The sequence below is a fragment of the Panthera leo genome, chromosome B1 (assembly GCF_018350215.1).
Source record: "Panthera leo isolate Ple1 chromosome B1, P.leo_Ple1_pat1.1, whole genome shotgun sequence".
NCBI lineage: Eukaryota > Metazoa > Chordata > Mammalia > Carnivora > Felidae > Panthera > Panthera leo.
The window spans coordinates 40,362,502-40,381,941 of record NC_056682.1 but is presented as its reverse complement, the minus strand read 5'-3'; the positions used below and the strand labels follow the sequence as shown (position 1 = coordinate 40,381,941).

Below are 19,440 nucleotides of genomic sequence, written 5' to 3'. Positions count from 1 at the left end.
ACACTGGTACATTTATATAAATCTGCTACCTACCCATGATAAAAGGAAAATTAGATCTAACAACTGCTCTGAGCCCCAGGAGTAAGGATAAATGGAGATAGTGAAAGATTCCTAGGGTCAAATGCAAACATGTATGGAAATCAAGTATGTTTGCAGAACAGTACAACCCATTAAGAACCTATTCTGGGATGTCTCAAGTAGCCATCAGCACTTGTCAAGAGGCTTGAGTTGAATGGTAGTGAGAGTAAGGACCAGTAAGAGCAGGGGTAGTAAGTGATTCAATTACATGAGAGTTACAGCCAGCCCAGCAGGGTTGACAAGCACAGAGAACATGATGCCAGGGGCCAGGGCAGGAGCCAGGGATGAGGCGCAGTAGTCTTCTCACCTGTTGTGTATCATGTGACAAGAACCCAGGCTCAACTACAAACAAAATGTGCGGGTGCTCAAATGCCCACTGCCCCTCATTTCCAAAATGTTTTCTCAGGCCAAGAGTTACTAAAGACTCCTGAAAGTGTCTAAGTCCTGAATTTACATTTTATTTTATTTTATTTTATTGAATCACCTTATGTTTTTTCAAATAACCTATTCTTAAAACTCAAATGACAACTATCTTCAGACCTCTCTTCTCTCCTCCCTCCTTCCCTCTCTTTCTTTCCTTCCATGCATCCATCTGTCATCTGCCACCTAAGCATCCATCATTCCCTCTTAAATGTTCCATCAGTGTCCTTGAAGTACCAAGCCCAGTGCTGGGCACTAGAACATGAAAGCAAGCAAGTAAGTTGTGGTTCTACTCTCATAGACCTAACAGTCAGACAGCAAATAGGCTGCTAAGCAAGAAGTAAAACACCACACAGCACAACAATGCAATGATGAGAAAGCATGGAGCACTGCAGAAGCATGAGAGAGAGGAAAGCAGCCAGAATTGGGTGGGAGATGAAAAGACTTCCAAGGAAATGGCATCTCAAGGCTGAGGAGCAGTAGGAATTTGCCAGGCAAAGGTTCCAGGCAGAGGAAGTAAAAAAAAACTGAAGTGTAGCAGGTAAGAGAGGGTGGCACCTTCCAAGATGTAAATAAATATTAGTATGGAGAGGGGCCAAGAGAAGGAATGGTAGAGCTGTGTACTGATCCAAGAGAAGAAGCCCTTCAACAGACTACTAGGCAAAGCCAAGGAAAACCAGACGCATCTCCAAGCAAGGATACACTTGAAGGAAGGCCTGTCCCTGATGGGCTCAATGCGTACCACAACACAACAATCAGAGGCATGCTTTATGGCTTATAAAATATTGCAACAAGCTCTTGACAGTCAAATAAAAAAATACAATCAAGTTTTGTTTTTTGTTTTTTTTTTTTTATGGAATACAGATCTCAGTAATTTCTAATTTTAATCTCATTTTAATTTTTGATAAAATGTACCCCCCCCCCCAAATAGGTATATTACCTTCTTTTTACCCTTTCCTCAGGGATAGGAAAAAGTCAGTGTCTCAGGCTTGCCATCTCCATTAAAATAGAGAAAACACTCGTATTTGGGTAAAGAAATTCTCCAGATGTTTTTAGTGATAGTCTACTTCAAAATCTTAACACTATCACACTCTGTTCTGTTTAACATTCAGGAAATTACTTTGCCTGTTTGGGTTCTGTGCACAATGCTTGGGGGAGCCAAGTAATACACTAAACCACAGGGCAAGAAACACTATTTACAATGCTGCTTTCTGGGGAGCCCCTGGGTACTCTCCTCTGCCTACTTTAAGATAAAGTCTAGGGGCGCCTGGGTGGCTCAGTCGGTTGAGCGTCCAACTTCGGCTCAGGTCATGATCTCACAGTCTGTGGGTTCAAGCCCCGCATTGGGCTCCGTGCTGACAGCTCAGAGCCTGGAGCCTGTTTTGGATTCTGTGTCTCCCTGTCTCTCTGACCCTCCCCCATTCATGCTCTGTCTCTCTCTGTCTCAAAAATAAATAAATGTTAATAATAAAAAAAATAAATAAAAATAAATAAAAATAAAAAGATAAAGTCTAATTCTAACTGCAGGGTGCTATGCCTTAACAGTGTAAAAATATAATCATTTCTCTGACTCCCTCACTGCTAATTTCTATTGAATACAACCAAAATTAGTTCTAAAACTTAATAAGAAAAAAATAACAGCCTCACTTACCTTTTTTAAGATGAAAATTCTGATCAGTATAAACAGCACGCCAGACATGAAACCAGACAACAGTGGGGATATAAACCAGGAAGCAACTGAATAATTAAAAAAAAATCTAATGAATGTTAAAATTCTATATAACTCAAGTCCTATTTATATGATACAATGATAACTAACACATAGTACATACATTAATAAATATTCCTGGAATTATTCACCTTAACTCAGAACCTAACAAACCTACTTCCCAGGCACAGCTGACCTTCGCACATGTGCAGCTGTCCTCAGACACAGAGTCCCACGTAAGTGAGCACATTTTCAGCACAGTCAGGTAAGGGACTCTGAGCTCTGGCCTGAAAAGACAGACTCCTTTGATTCCCACTAAGCCCCTCCTGTCTGCTCATCTTCTCCATCCCTATGGAGACCTGATCCTTGCTCCAACAGTAAATGTTATTTAAAAGGTGAACCACCTTCCGTTTCCTTTCCCTAGTTCAGCCTGGTACTGACATCCTGACACTATAACCCCGTAGTTCCCAACTCTGGCTACACACTGGAAATATCTGGGGAGTTTTCAAACCCTAGTTATGCTCTGGTTCCACTCCCCAAATTCTGACTTAAAAGGTTAGGAACGGGGGCTTGGCACTGATTAAATTGCTTTCCCAGGTAATTCTAAGGTGCAGCCAGAGTTGAGACACACTGTTGAAGAAGCCTCCTGGGATCTGAGGTGATTCTCCTGGCTGTGTCCCTCCCTGCTTGGCAGGTCAGGGGTCTGTTTGACCTAGAGCTCCAGACGCCACTGTGATTCTTATACAGATGAGTAACCCAGAGGATGGAGATGAAGTAGGAGAATGTTTTTCACAAAGGGCAGGTTTTTACTTACGGGGCTGAATGGATTTCCCTATTGCTAAAAGCCAGAGCCAGGAGGCAGACTGTCAGACCTGTTAGACCAGTCCCTCCTGGGAAGCCTACAACCCAGAAGGAGCGCTAGAGTGTTTCCCGTGTTTCCTGAGCAGGGGGCAGACTGGGAGACCTCTCCAATGCAGTGAGGTAAGTAACACTGAGCTCACCCCAGGGTTCCCCATGACCATGAACTCTGCCTCCTGGACAATGAAGGTATTTTCTTTACTAGGGCCTAGTTTTTTTCTGACTACAGTCTGATTTCAGTCAGAAAAATTTCTTTTCTGTCTGGGAACAACAGATAGATACTGATTTTCAAAGCCAGATGACACTGAAAAGAGTAGAGTTCAAATTCATCTAAGACAGGGGCACCTGGGTGGCTCAGCCAGTGAAGCATCTGACTTCAGCTCAGGTCATGATCTCACAGTTCATGGGTTCAAGCCCTGTGTCAGGCTCTGTGCTGACAGCTCAGAGCCTGGATGGAGCCTGCTTCGGATTCTGTCTCCCTCTCTCTCTGTCCCTTCCCCACTCATGCTCTGTCTCTCTCTCTCTCTCAAATAAATATTAAAAAAATTAAAATTAAAATTAAAATAATTCATCTAACACATAAAAGTTCACAATCTCTGTGAGGAGAAATCTTACTGGCAAATGGACTGCCCATATAGGTCTTCTAAACCTTAACATCCAAAGGGGAAAATATATTATAATGGTGACTTTTAATAAAACTTACTCTAGAGAATGTAAACTTTCCTTCTGATAGGTAAAAGAAAATGGCAATTACCAATCTTGACAAGCTCCATCCACTGCACACCTTGTGTACCAATTGCAACAAGTGAGAATCCTATAGTAGAACCAACGATGCAATGAGTTCCTGAGATTGGAAGTCTCAGGAAGGATGCAATGAGCTGCCAAACAGCTGAGCCTTTAGGTGGAAAGATTAAAAAAAAAAAAAAAGAGGTCAGACATAGAATACGGCATCTCAAATAGCCACAAAAGGAAGAAGCCCAAATTACTGTTCTCCATAACACCTCCCTAGGGTTGATTTTTTTTTTTTATGGATTATTTCTTTACAGAGTGCTTAAGTCCTAACAAAAATCACTCATTGAACTTTAGTCAAAGGAATATTCTTCAACACTGAAGGGATAATGATGATTTATTGAAAGAAACATATTTTAAAAGTGTTTAAAGTTTTTTGATGTCAGTTATTAACTGCTTTTGTCACATTTAGGTGCTGACGATGAACTTGTTTTGATGTGAAGGGTGGCCAAGACCAAGCAAGAAATTACAGACTCTAGAGAACACAGAGCAACATGAAAGGCTGCATACTGGAAAAGATTTCACTGTAGTTATGCCTATCATCACATAATGAGGAGGGCTAGATACCAGCGATGTCCTATTAGTCTGTCAGAGAGACTGTAATATACAAACAACTCATTACATTGTACACCTCAAATTAATATAGTGTTACATGTCAATTACACCTCAATAAAAAAATAAAAATAAAAGAGATTGTGTAATTCCACATTGTTTTTTGTAGTTGTGCCTCTCATATGAGAAGTCACCATGAAATCTAACCCACAGGTGGGCATCTGCTCTCAGCCCCTACCCAGAATGCCAGGCATCTTCTATGCAACCTCCCTCAAGTCTTCTAATTCTTTATTAAGTTAAGAGGATCCTTAGTTTTGGCTTTGTGTCCTTTTACCTCAATTTCACCTCCTTTTCCAGGCTTAATGTTTTTCTAGGCTACAGTTCACTCCAGATATTTTCATAAGCAGATCAAATTCTGCAGTGCATATTAAAAGCATCAGCTGGGCGAGATCACTTTCAGAAACAGTTGTCAAAAAGCTCATATAGGACTGTAAGGGAACAAAGGGCTTGGCTGATAAGCAGGGCACGTTATTAATCCCAAATGTTAATTCTGGAAATCTGTTGCTTGGCAGCAGCACTTTTAAGCAAATCCCTGGCATTTTCTTCAAAAACATCTGAGTTACAGAGGGTCATTAATGGCTGTGCAGGCCCTAATTTGTGAGGCAATGCTGACATCAGCTCCGTGAGTGCCGGGCAGGCCCACCTGTGAGCCAAATTATTGGCTGTGACCCTGTCTACGTCTATCCCTGTCCCTGGAGTGTGTTGGGAGGAGGAGGGGCCAGCCTCCATGGCAGCACCCAGGCCTCCCCATGGACAATTCCTTAAGCCTCCACATCTAAGCCCTGAGCTCCTGAATGACTGACTAGTTTGTTTTAAAAATAGAGCCAGAATTTGGAGCATGTTACATGGCACAGAACAGTAACTTGAAAAACATACTTATGATTTCTATTCTTACGAAACTAAAATAATCTCATGATGTTAATAGTATAAACTCACCCAAATGAATTTCAGACCATGAGGTTTTCTTTACTGAAAGCTGCTATCCCTCTCTGGCTGACTTTATAACATACGTCTTGGAGCAGCAGGGTTTGTAAGGAAAGGTCAGGAGGACAGGGCTGCCTTCGACGGAGGTGGGGGGAAGGTGGGAAAGAGGTGAGAAAGGGGGCCAGTGGGCACAAAGGAAAGGGCTGCAGAAAGGAGGGGAAGGTGAAGGTGGGTATTTGCAGGACGCCTGGCAAAGTGAGAGTGGGGCAGCCCTCCTAACCCTCGGGAATTTCTGAAGGCTGATGGGATTAATCTTCTTAATGTTAAGAAAAACAGTGGGAAAAAAGGTATTTTAACTTAAGATAACGATATCTTATAAAGAGGAAGGGATTAAGTATGAAACAACGGTATAAGACAAAACCTAGGGAGAGTGGGGGAAAGGTGAGCACCTCTGAGGCAACAGATTCCCGGGAAGACGGAAGAGTGGCAGCTCAAAGGCGCAGGGTCACCCAGAAGCAGACCGGCAGTGTGAATGAGCCCGAAGAGGCTCCAGGCTCCTGAGAAGGCTCAGTGGTTAGGGAGCATTAAGGGGACAGGGTACTTCTTAGGGTGGTTCCAGGAGATGGCTTGTTCATGCTTTTGTGGGTATTTCCATGAGAAGATGGGGAGTTGTGAATTCTCAGATTTTTGGAACCATTGGTGGTTTTCATACTAAGTGGACTATTGCTTTAGGGCTGAGCTCAGCGTCCCAAAAGGGAACTTGTTCAGAAAGTTTGGCTAGCACAAATAATTTCTTCCACCCAATGAACCCAACGCTACCACAACTCTATCAGAAAGCACAGAGACCCAAGGGCTTAGGGAAATGTTTCTTAAGAAAAAAAGGAAAAAATAAAAGAACAGAATAAAAGGATAGGGGGAGAGAAAGAGAGAAGAAATGGATATTGAGTTTAGAAGAGAAAGATGGGGACAATTCAGGCATTGGAACAGAATCAGCTTTGGTTCTGGCCAATAATAATTATACCATTGTATTAACAAAGCTCTCATTTGCAAGAAATCCAATTTTAAAAATCTAGGTAACTCACACAAATTCCTAACAAAAACAGGCTTTGAGATTCATCTAACCACACACCAAAAAAAAAAAAAAAAAAAAAAGGAAAAGAAAAGAAAGAAACCAAAGCAAACAAAATCAAGTTATTCAAGCAAAACCCCAAATTGCTTTGGTTAACCTAAATTCTAGTTGAGGTAAGTATTCTTCATTCTTTCAGTAAAGAGCCAAAGGCCAGGGGTGAGAGAACTGAGAAACTGGACAAGTTATACTGCTCACATGAAAAGTGAGCAGTGACAAGAAGCTCGAGGTTCACAAGGCTTTCTGCCTAACCCAGAGCCTCTCTGTGGCCTCACTAACAATCTCTTTAATACATGACCATTCTTCAGAAGTTCTATCCAACGAAAGGAGAAACTGCTGTTAAGATTTAATTTGATCAGTGCTTTTCTTTATTACTCCCTTACTTTCAACATTTCTTGGGGCGCCTGGGTGGCTCAGTTAGTTGGTTAAGCATCCGACTCTTGATTTCAGCTGAGGTCATGATCTCACGGTTGTTAAGACTGATCCCTGTATGGGCTCCTCATATGGGGCTCCTCACTGAGCATGGAGCCTGCTTAAGATTCTCTTTCCCTAGGGGCACCTGGGTGATTCAGTTGGTTGAGCGTCCAACTTCAGCTCAGGTCATGATCTCACAGCTTGTGAGTTCGAGCCCCAAGTCAGGCTCTGTGCTAACAGCTCAAAGCCTGGAGCCTGCTTCGGATTCTGTGTGTGTCTCTCTCTCTCTGCCCCTAACCCACTTGCATTCTGTCTCTGTCTCTCTCAAAAATAAATAAACATTAAAAAAAAAAAAAAGATTCTCTTTCCCTCACCCTCTGCCCCTCCTCCACTCACGTGGGGGGTGGTGTAGAGAGGGAGGCACGGGCACTCTCTAAAAAAAAAAATTCTCACCCGTAGCATCCTGACTGGAAAGATTTTAACTTCAGCTCGATATGATTAGGTAGGTCTTAGATACCTATTGCGACAACCAAGATGATCTTTATAAATAACTGTTAGTTTTCTAAGGGAAATCCCACTTACATATGACTATGATGAGACATAGATGTTCAGTGAGGGTAAGTAAAATTCAATCATCACAACAGCTGCTGGAAATAAAGCAATTGTGAACCTTACATCTTTAAGTGTTGAGAAATAGGAACTCCTTGGCACGTATCACCAGCATACTGTGCTTAACAGTATTCAATACCTTAGTACATCTGTATTGGATATGGATCAAATGCCAACAACTTCTCAAACTAACTTGCTGTAACAAAAAGATGGTGTGTAATCTTCTATTAGGCAAATATGCCCACATTCTGGGTCCTTAAGAAATGCTAGTGACAGTACAGAACTAGGGACCTGTGGAGTGTAGCTGTATTCCTGGTACACCAGCATCTTACCTCCTACTGCAGGACTCTTCCTACAAAAGGATATGTCCTGTTGAAAGCAGAAGGTGGTAGGATTCCTCTCTAACCCTCTTCTCCCTAACCAAATTACCCGTATAGATCAGCTGTCTGCTGGGACGTCATCTCTACCTAGAGGCAAGCAGAGAAAGAGTCCTGTCAGCTGCACTTAAGATATTCCTGCCTGAATCTTGTTCTCAGCTGTAGCAAGTGCAGGAAGGGAAGCGCCCCATAGTGCTTCAAGTTGATGGTCACCCTGACCAATGGAGAAATCACACTGTTTGACTGGGTCAATCTGCTTATTAACATGCTTCATTGCCCTTGACACTTTTCTTTCATCTAGACAACCGGAAACCACCAGTATAAGGTCATACTGTAAACAGGTGACACACAAATGGTCTTTTGGCCAGAAAACAAAACAAACATCCCAAATGGAGCTTCCAGAGGTAGAAATCAGAAAATCAAAACAAAAGCCACAAAAAGGATTACAAATAACGTAGAAGACTGGAATTTCTTGAAACACAGGCACTTAAGATTCATCTGGTAACTACTCAAGCACACAAACCGAGAACACAAAAGTTAGTAAAAACTGTTTCTTAGCATCCAAGTATTCAAAACAGTGCATCGTAACTGATTAAATATCTATGGAAATATCAAGGCTATTTCGCAAGTAAACCTTACAAACACATTCACTTAGACAAGTTATTTCTTTAAAATCTTTCAAACCACTTGAAAATGACAGCTATTATACAATCTTTGTCTGGACTTCATAAATAAAGTACTCTTAGCCAAAACTATTTTAACAGCAAAGTTTGCTAAGAATTTGAGAAAATGGTTGCTTGACACTTGAACACTAAAAAAAAAAAAAAAAAAAAAAAAAAAAAAAAATGAAATTAAAGTGCAGAAAGCAAAAATAAGATGCAGTAAATATGAAACATCACACCAGTTTCTGAAGTTAAAGCAAAGATCACATTTATGGACAGGACAGAAGTACTGTAGGGAAGGAAGTAGGCCAGCGGAAACGTTTCTTATTGACGTAAAGAGTAATGCTACTTACCAACCATTGCACTAACTTCCCCAGCCATTAGTGTTTCTACTGTCTCGTTGTATAGGTTCACATCAATGATACCTTTTCGAATGGTCTCTCCTACTTTGGCTCCCAATAACACTGAGCCGGTGGTTTCAAATATCGAAGCCAAAATGCATGCCTGCCTCAAGGTCACCACGCCAGAGCCCACAGCAGTACCAAATGAATTGGCAACATCATTTGCACCAACGGAAAATGCCAAGATAAAAGCTATGATAAAACCCAAAATGACCATCCACAAATACTCATCCATGGCCATTTTGGAAAGTGGGCGCCAGGTACTTTTCTCGTGCAGGAATATTTTAAATAAACAAAGCTTGAGGTTATAAATGTCGTAAGGCCGAGAGTTCTTGTAAACAGTGAGTTTGCTCTGGAAAGTGCTGGACAATGTTAGAGCCTGAACAAACTGCTAACTGCTGGTTTTCAAACTACTGTCAGTACAGTTCATTTGGTTGTGTTCAGTCAGCGGTAAAACACATTCCATATTTTTCCTCCCAATCTGGGAAAGCTGTGATGTCTCCTCCTGTAACAGAAAACAAAAGAAATCAATTACCCTAAGCAACCTGTAACAGTTTGTTCTTTCAGAAATAAATGTTTTAAGCCTACTAATGGAATCTAACTTTGACATGTGACAGATCTAACCATAAAGCAACTCAAGGAAGATTATAATTAGGTTAACTGCCTACCCACCCCCCCACCAAAAAAAAAAAAAGGAAAAGAAAAGAAAAAAAGCTGGTCTCTACAGTATCAGTGGTTGAAGAAGCATACTTTATAATTATAGGCTGCCAATTAAGCCTTAATAGGATATGACTTTATGCAATCTGCAAAATATATTTCAAATGGGCGAAAAAAATGAGGATGCAGTTGTAGAGTTTTTGAAATATGTGGAATGTGCCTAATTTCTTGGAACAGCGATTAACAAATGTGATTCTGTGACACCACAGGGTATGGCTAATCATCTACCTGCTCATTTACACATAAGGAATGAGCACTTTATGAGTACACCATGCATGTATCTGAAAGAAAGCTTACAGTTTCTAGTATAAAGTGACTAGCCAGAGGGTAACAAAGCCAGAAACCGAAGGCCCTTGCAGGAGGAACAGAGAAAGGTGCAGAATGAAACAATCCTATTGAAACACGATTCAGATGTCATGATTCCATGACTACCCATATCTCACTCAGAGGAAAAGCCAGAGGTCTCATCGCACCTTGGAAGACCCTCCAAGGTCTCCTCAGGTCCCCACCCCAGCCCACTGACCTCAGCTCCGATCGCTCCTTCCCTCGTGGGCTCCTTGCTTTTCCTTGAAAACACCAAGCACTCTCATCTCTGGGCCTTTGCACCTGCTGATCCCTCTGCCAGACAGAAATCTCCTGACAGCTGTGTAGCTACTCCTCATGCTATTTAGGTCTTTGCTCAAATGACATTGTGAAAGAGCAGCCCCTCCCCCCATGCCATTATCCGTCCTGCTCACCTTCCTTTTTATCTTTTCTACTTATCACTGCATTCATTCATCCATTCTTGTCTGTCTCCTTTCACTAGGGTCCAGGACACAGAATAGTGCCTGGCACATGGGAAGCCCTAATAAACTTGTTGATTACATGAAAAAAGAAGCTATTAAATATGAGAAAAGACTTGCAATATTCCTTCACAATAAACAGTATATGTCACAAAATTAATATATCTATGAAGTAAACGTGTCACCAAAAGCTTTGGAACTATGGTATTCTATTATTATATAGTCAAAGTACCAAATCTGTGGTATCGTTTTCTTTGAATAGTATTAGGCATACAGAATGGTGCCTAGCACAGTCCAGTTCTTCACAGATGCTTATTGAATTGAACTGAATGAATTAGGCTCATACATCATAGACACAGACAATATAATGATCAATCAACATTAAGGTTATTTAGGAAGAAAAAAACCAGGATGCTAAATTTTACGTACTTTGTGCTTATGGCAATGTTAAAATACATATAAAAAGACCGGCAGGTAATATACTACAATCAGAACAGTGGCTAAATTTGAGTTGTAGTATTAAAGATGATTTTTTTTTCTTTCCATCAAAAACTGTAAACTGGGTTATATGCTTTTCAAACTAAAGTAGTGTATAATAAATCAATAAGCATCTACTGAGAGCCATCTATGTGTGCAATATTACAGGCATATCATGAAACAAAATATATACTAATAGATTTTATCATTTGCTAAGATTTGAAGGCTATGCAATTCTGGAGATTTAGATCCCACATGAGACAAATGAAAAGACCACTCTAAAGGCAAAAGACAATATTCTACTAAAAGAGTATTTTATTAATATCATGGGCACATTAAGTCTACAAATGAAAATACAAAATAGAAATATTTGGACCAATATTATCTAATCTTAAAGTAGAATTCTTGATGCAATCTTCTTTGCCAGGTTAGCTTGTCAAGAGGGCAAATAAGAAAGAATAACATCAACAAATACTGATTGATGAGCTCCCCTGTGCCAGTCACCAGGAATATGATGATGAGTAAAAATGGATGTGGGGCTTATGGCCCAGTGAGGGCAACACACACTAACCAAATAAACATACAAATGTATGACTGTTAGCTGTCATGAGTGCTACAAAGGCAGGAGGCACACATCACGCAGTGTCGTGACACCGCAGTTCTGGGTCTGAGAGGGCAGGGAAGGCTCAAGGGCGATCTAAGGATGGTGGAGTTGACTCTGGGGTGGGGGAGGCGTTCCAGGCACTGCCCGGGCAGGAAGGAGCAGCGTGAGGGAGGACAGGCAGGCCAGCATGAGGAAGCCGCAAGCAAGCTGACAGGAGCCCTACTCAAGACTGTGACCATCATGCAGACAGTCGGGTGCCACAGAAGGGTTTTAACCAGAGGGAGGCCGACCTGTCAGATGTTCATTTTGGAAAGGTCATTCTGGCTGCCATGCAGACAATGGGCTAGACAGAAGGGTGAATGTGGAGAGGTAATTACCAGGCTCCTCCTCCTGCATGGTTCGGGCATAAGGGGAGGCCCCTGGCCCAGCGAGGTGGTGGCACCGAAGGGAAGAGAAAGGACGTAAAGAGGTTTCAGTGGCTCAAGTCAAGTCAACTTTGTGGTGGCCTATGTGCAGGGGCTGAAAGAGACAGCTGGTTACTGACTCATGGACCTGGGATGAAAAATAGCCAAACAGAGTTTTTATGTTTTCTCTTTTACACTGTTTCTAGTTTTGTTTTTATGTTAGGAAGAGGTTTGAGCCCCGGTTCACTTTGGGACATGCTGCACACACAGGTAAATCATAGGAGCACCAAAGAAGGTATATCCTCAGCCCAGGCTTTTCATTGTCTTCACGATCCCTCAGGCAACATTTCAGACCAGGGATTCCCTCTCCTACTTAGATACTCTTAGACAACTTATTTCTATAATCATGTCTATGTTCTTTGATTCAGCTTTTCTCTTTCACATTACATCCGATAAACATCTGGTTAAGGAGAAAGGTGTTTTTGAGACCAAATGACTACTATTTTGTTTTATATTTATAGGGCCTGTTTTTTTTTTTTATGACAAGTACCAACACCCTGATTTTCTCCCTCTTCCATTAATTTTTATCAAACAGGAGCAAAATAAAACAAAGCAGTTAAACAAGTGTGCAACTTGCTGCACAGAAGGTGGTAATGCTGCTGAGACGGGGCCACTGTCAGGGGTGGCCAGGGAACATCGCACACAAGGCCAAGACTGTCGAGAATACAGAAGCCCAAATTCAGAGTGGTTGAGGTCTGGCCGGGTATGACACCTGAGAGTGCTGGGTGTTTGAAAGCAGGATTTTGGAGGTGAGCAATCAAATCAGTGGGGACGGATCAGCTTAATCAACAAGTGATGTTGGGCCAATGTGCTAACTGCTAATTAACTGGAAGGAAGAAAAAAAGATCCCTACCTCATGCCAAAATAAATGGAAGATTTAAATGTGAAAACTGAAACCTGAAGAGAATAAGAAAAAAAAACATATGTAAATATTTACTTAATATTGGGATAAGGAAGGGACACCTGGGTAGCTTAGTCGGTTAAGCGCCTGACTCTTGATTTCCGCTCAGGTCATGATCCCAGTGTGGTGAGCCCCTGCATCAGGCTCTGCGCTGAGTGTGGAGCCTGCTTGAGAGGCAGCCTAGACCTGATACTGAAGAATCAACTCATTTGAGTTCTTAGAAATCATGTAGCTGGGAGACAGAGAGGCTTGGTGTGTGGAAGCATCACATGTAAATGCCTCTTCTCCTCAGCAATGATTCTCAACAAGGGCGCAATGTTATAACTTCCAGTGAAAGCCTTGGTTCTTTTCTCTCTCCTACAAGAGCTTTTCTGAAAAGGGTCAGAAGATGAAGGAGGGTCAGAACAAGCCCCCTAACTCTCTCTCTCTCTTTCACCCAGTATGAAGCCCCTATATGGCTAAGATATTCTTATAAGGTTACAAGATATTCTTCAATTTTCAAATGCCGCCAACCTCTTGCATTTGAGGAACAGAAACCTTAGAATCTTTTGGATCATTGGGAGAGGTACTAGTGGTCTCGTGAATTCTGTCTCCCAAACCTGTAATGGTAATAAGATCCTCATTCTCTTTCCTCGGTGCCTTCAATGGCTTCTGAGCATGCTTCTCAACTCTGAGTTCTGCTCACCATCACTTCTGTCCCTTGATCTCTGAACCAGCCCTGCTTCCTTCACCAGGCCCAGTGAGCATGCTGGCAGGACTCCCAAGTAAAGTGTTTACAGATTCTCTCTCTAGAATTTCCTCCATGAGCATCTGCTTCACCTCTACCTCATACCCTCTTATCTACTACACTAGAAATATGAATGCTGAAGAAAAAGTGAAAACAAACATTCTCAGAATATTTCTAGATGAATTTGTACACTGTCTAAAAACAGGGATGTTGCTGAGTTGTAGCACTTAATAGACATTAATGCAAAAAAAGCCTGGGTGGGAGGCTCCCTGCTCTGAAATGCTGCTGAAGAGAACATCCAAGATGACCCCTGGTCTTTCCAAGCAAACATGCGGAGGATGTGCCTGCTCCAGTCTTCCATCCACGCTCCTCCTCTCTCAGCATCGGAGCCCAATCAGCTCCTCAGCCGGCATGACCCAACCCAGACAAGCAGGTCTGTGGTGGACTGTGGCTGAGTTATGACTCGTTCCCAGGGATCATGTGGTTTTAAAGGCCTGGTCCATGGCCGACCTCCCTTCCTTGTTAGCTTCTGGCCTGTGGTGAGCTTTTCTCTGAGGTTTCATGGACTGCACCCAGGCCAAGCTCTCCCTCCACCATGTGAAGGGAAGGAGCCAGGTCCCCCATGCAGAGGACCTCAGTGCTCTGAAATAATTTTCCAACACTTCCTCTGAAGCCCAAAGTGCCTCACACTCAACTCTCTGAAAATGTAAAACCTACTTTCCTAGCAGCTAGGATTGGATCTTGAATTCTGACACTTAGGTAGAAATTTGAAGACGGTAATCTCTTCAATGGCATGATGTAAAATCTACGACTCTCTGCTACCTGTGAGTGAATCTGACTACTTAACCATAAAAATGACCAGATTTTCATCAAGAAAAGATTAAGTAAATATTTAGGTAAAAAGGGGGATACATTTTGGAAATCTCATTTGCAGAATAGTACAGCAGAATCATTTTTTTCTTTCAACATTCAGGATGTAGATCTTATCATAAGGAGTTTGTATTAACACCATCATTCTTTTTAAAAAATTTTTTTAAACTTTTTATTTTTGAGAGACAAAGAGAGACAGAGTGTGAGTAGGGGACGGGCAGAGAGAGAGAGAGAGAGAGAGAGAGAAACATAGAATCCGAAGCAGGCTCCAGGCTCTGAGCTGTCAGCACAGAGCCCAACGTGGGGCCCGAACCCACGAACTGTGAGATCATGACCTGAACTGAAGTTGGACGACTGAGCCACCCAGGTGCCCCAACACCATCATTCTTGAATAGCTCGTGACAACATCTACTTTATATTCTTACATTTAAAAAATTAATTTAAGGGGTGCCTGGGTTGCCCGGTCGGTTAAGCGTCCTACTATTGATTTCAGCTCAGGTCATGATCTCACGGTTCGTGCGTTTGAGCCCCACATCAGGCTCTGCACTGAGTGTGGAGCCTGCTTGGCATTCTCTCTCTCTGTCTCTCTCTCTCCCTCTACCCCTCTCCTCTGCTCATGCTCTCTCAAAATAAACAAAAAATTAATTTAAAAAATAATAGTGTATTTATGATGAAAAATACTGAGTTTCATATTTTCACTCTAATGATAAAAAACTGAAACATTACTGGAATGGCTCTGAAACTTGCTTTAACTACCTTTAAACGGCATATTTACAGATATGCAAAGTAGTCTATGGGAACAAAGGAGCCTAAGGAAAGGCAGATGATATTCTGACTGAAGCAGAAGCAAGAAAGACAGCAAGAAAGGGGTTGAGAGGAGGGGTAGAGAAAAGAAAGAGGGAGGGAAACGGGGAAAAATGTCAGAAGGGGAGGCAAAACAGTCGAGCCAATGTTAGACCCAGCTTGGAACTGTATCTATGACACAGATCATAGAAGCAGGAATAAGCAGGTTTACTCTCTGGGGACAAAGAGCATGAGTGTAAAGCCTGATAATAAAGATGTAAGACATTCAAAGTGAACAGGCTGCAGATTTAAAACCTAGTATCAACTGAAAAAGAAGTGGCAAGACAGTTTGCTAAGACACTGTGGCTCATTCCCAGCACTGCATGCTCTCCAGCTTCTCCTCTTCTCTCTGCCGTTAAAAAAAGGAACATTCGTGTCTCCGGCATGAAGAACAGGAAAGAGCACAGGACCTGCGGTCAGAGGTTCTGGGTCCATTCCAATCCAGCTAGCTACTGGCTACACAACCATGGGCAAGTCACTGAAATGACTTATCTGAAAAATGAGAATAATAGTACATAATGTGGAGGCCATGCAGAAGCCCTAGTTCAGTGCCAGGGATCAATACATGGTGACTATTATCATTACTCGCAGATAAAGTCCTGGGGTAATGGTCAGGAAACTCAAGGCCTAATCCTGGCTCTGTTACTAAGTAGCAGTGTGACCTTGGGTAAGTCACATACACTTTCTGAATCCTGTTTCATCATCTGTAAAATGGGGATAGTAATAATACATGTGCTTTATAGAATTATTGTTAGGATCAAATCTAATGTATGCACGAGTGCTTTGTAAGTTGTGGTTAGCTTCAAGCAACCTGAAGGTATCAGTACCACTGTAGGCATAGGAAGAACAACCTGAGGTTCCAATAATCCTTCTGGAAGGATCTTTCTCACTCTTATGTCCCCCACCTCTAGTAGTCATGTGGCTATACCCAGTCCACCTTCCTCTAGTCCTGCTCTTCTTCCTCAATGTACAAACTCTGGCCTTGTCTTTGATTCAAGATTGATATGCACTCTAAGGCCCAGGAACAGTTCTGAGGAGTGGAGGGAGTGAAGAGGTAGACAAAGAAACTTCTAAAAGGTGCCAAGAAAAGAGCATCACGCAAAATGTTTAAGCCACTTCGGACAACAGGTTGGCAGTTTCTTATAAAGCGTATGCTTACCACACAAGTCAGCAGTCCCGTTCTGAGGTATTTTCACCCAAGGGAAGTGAAAACATATGTCTACGCAGGAAACTTTTCATTCTATATCTTGAGTATCAAAAACGTATTAAACTGTACACTTGCAACTGGTGAATTTTAGTGCATGTAAACTGTACCTGAATAAAACTAACTATAAATAACACCAGCATATATAAATATGTGAGGTGATAGAGGTATTCATTAACTAGATGGGAGGACTCCTTTTGCAATATATATGCATATAAAATCACCGTGGTGTACATTTCAAATATCTTACAATTTTGTCAATTATACCTCAGTAAACCTGAGGAAAAAAACCCATAAAAACCATTCGCTTTTGATATTTCTCCTTTCCTATATTGACAGCATTGCCTCCCCCTGCCCCCCAAGCTCCCCTTTAAATAGTAGAAAGAAAAAAAAGAAAGAAAGAAAGAAAGAAAGAAAGAAAGAAAGAAAGAAAGAAAGTTCTCTTATTCAATGAAAGAAGCAACATTCCACTTAGATGCAATAAAAGCAGCCAGTTCAACCAATCGAGCAAGGCTCAAAGACAGGGTGTCACATCTTGTTAAAACAATGGCAGCAAGAAGCAAAGAGCAAATATAGATCAAGTAGAGGAGGTGGCTGACTTACAACTGCAAATACAGAGTTCCACAGAAAGGGACTCAGAACTCTTTCGAGGCCAGAGATGTAAGAGAAAGGCCTGCTGTGAGGACAAACTAGTGAACTCTCTTCCAACTAGGCACGTACTACTTGCACAGAAAAAGAAAAGCAGGGCATTCCTGTGGAGACAAGTGTTCGACCTCACTTCTCCAGGATCCAAAAGGTGGAAACCCATTTATATGCATTCAGGTTTAGGGCAAATATAAACAGCTGGGCTGAAAATCACTCCTACAGAGGCCCACAGATTGAAGATTGTTTAAATCTGGACTTGTGGACACTTCATACACCAAAAATTTCAAGGAGGTCAATTAAAATAAGTTAGAGTAGAAGCAAACTATAAAGAAAAGTGTCACCTTGCTCTGCTACTCCAATACCAATTCTAAAATCAGTTCTGAAATGTTCTCTCTCATAAGTATAGTTGGAAATGATTTAAACGGTTCTAAGTAGGACCATTTATTTTTCATATGGGAAATGGTCCTTATAAACACACCAGGCTGGGTCAGATCCATGGTGGTCCCAGTACTCTCTCTTGAACAGAGAGTACTCAGGGAGGGGATGGGTGTCTTTATGACATTAACCTCACAAGCTCAAGAAAATAAGCAAATAATGTGAAATGTGAACAAATACTGATATACAAAAATGTCATTTATTATGATCACGAAAAAAAGAAAACCATTTAATTGTCCCCAGACAGGAGGAAAGGCTGAGGAAATACTGGTGACTTCTAAAGAGGAAATATAACATATTCACTAACATAATGTAACTTGAGAATTTTTCATGGCATTGGAACACAGTCTGCTATGGAAAAAACCAGCATACAAATGGTGTGTGCCATATGATCAGCTATGCTTAAGCACACACCAGTAATGAGGCTTTAAAGAAATAGGGCCAAGGTTCAGCATTCTCTAGGTGCTCTTGACATTTTTTTTATATTATCCAAAACTTCCTATGATGAGCAACTACTAGTTTTTAGCATTGGGAAACTGTTTAAAACACTACAAAGGAAAGCACATTTTTTTTTAAAAGTTAGGAATGTACCACCAAAATATGCTTTGTTTTTGCTAATAAACAAAATGAATTTACTATCAATCTGTTTTCAACCCAGGCCTCTCAGACAATTCTTCCATCAAGTTTATGACCTATAATTTAAGATATAAATACATCTATATATTTTTATTTATCTTTTTCACTTTCAAGAACATCCCTTTGTCCTGGCACCTGAGCACTGTGTGAAAAGGTCACTGGTTTGGACCAAACCTTTGGACATGGTTTGGAGTCGTCTATCATATTCCCATCTACGGGATTCTAAAGGGCATCCTCAGTCACACCTGGTCCTTCTTTAGAATTCTTCCTTCATCCTTTGTACGCTTCTCTTGAGGACTGGCCAGAAGAACTGAACTTCACCCAGAGAATACGAAAATGTCCTGAGGGTGCCAAGTGCACTGCAAGCCTTTTTACTGGAACAGTATTTGAGGTTAATCCTCACAAGGAACAACCTAAGATTAGTCTCTTATTCCTATTTTGGTTCACAGCATTAGAGAATCAGAGAACATCAGAGTTTGAAAAGTCTTGAGAAGTCATCTGGTCCAATTTTGGTCGTTTTGAAGATGTGACTGTCGTAACAAAGTAGAAGTGAGATGGTGGTTCCTACTTACTATGTGGAGTGAAAGCAGTGTAAAGAGGTGATGCTCCTGGTTGGCATTCATCAGGCCTTCTTAATGACACTAGCTCCTCTTTGGGGAATTGAGATTCCTTGGGGTCTTGGCCTGAGCTGGGGATGGGGAGGCAGGAACAATGGGGAAAGAGGAAAGCGTAAAAAAGAGAACCGGCTACAAGGAGCGCTGCAGAGCCATGATCTTTGTAAATTTTCAAGATCAGATGGTATCTTCAAGTCCCATCCAACCCAATTATTCTGTATCAACCAGAGACCACAGGACTAGGAAGAGGCAGTGCAGTCTGCAACTATGAACCGCAGGATTGTGCTGTGGGGAGAGGGGGTGGAAATTCCTGACCCTTTCTCGAACAATGCCATCAACGGCCCTCATGAATTTCTGGAACATGCACAAACTTATTTTGCTCCTCGATATAAAGTTTCCACTGCAGATCCTGTGGGCTCAGCGTCTCCAGACCCTGTTTCTTCTGCAGGCCTCATTCCTGCTGTATCCACTCTCCCTCCTGCATTTTTGTCATTCTGACATTTAAGTTTCTTTTTGGCTCATAAAGCATGTGTTATTTAGATG

General features: G+C 41.7%; 1 protein-coding gene across 7 annotated transcripts in view; it reads right to left on the bottom strand.

Moving 5' to 3' along the window:
* The window catches only part of SLC20A2 (solute carrier family 20 member 2), a 107,241-nt gene that overhangs the window by 39,605 nt on the left and 48,196 nt on the right, over positions 1-19,440 (bottom strand). For 6 of the 7 annotated variants that reach the window (XM_042934726.1, XM_042934722.1, XM_042934723.1 and 3 more), the window contains 3 exons: positions 8,931-9,483; positions 3,819-3,959; positions 2,150-2,235 (listed from right to left, as the gene is read on the bottom strand). In XM_042934726.1, the coding sequence (XP_042790660.1) occupies positions 2,150-2,235; positions 3,819-3,959; positions 8,931-9,219 (516 nt within the window). In that variant the 5' untranslated portion in view covers positions 9,220-9,483. Of the gene's footprint in view, positions 1-2,149; positions 2,236-3,818; positions 3,960-8,930; positions 9,484-18,855; positions 18,972-19,440 lie in introns of all 7 variants that reach the window. The other variant, XM_042934727.1, reaches the window with a different exon arrangement.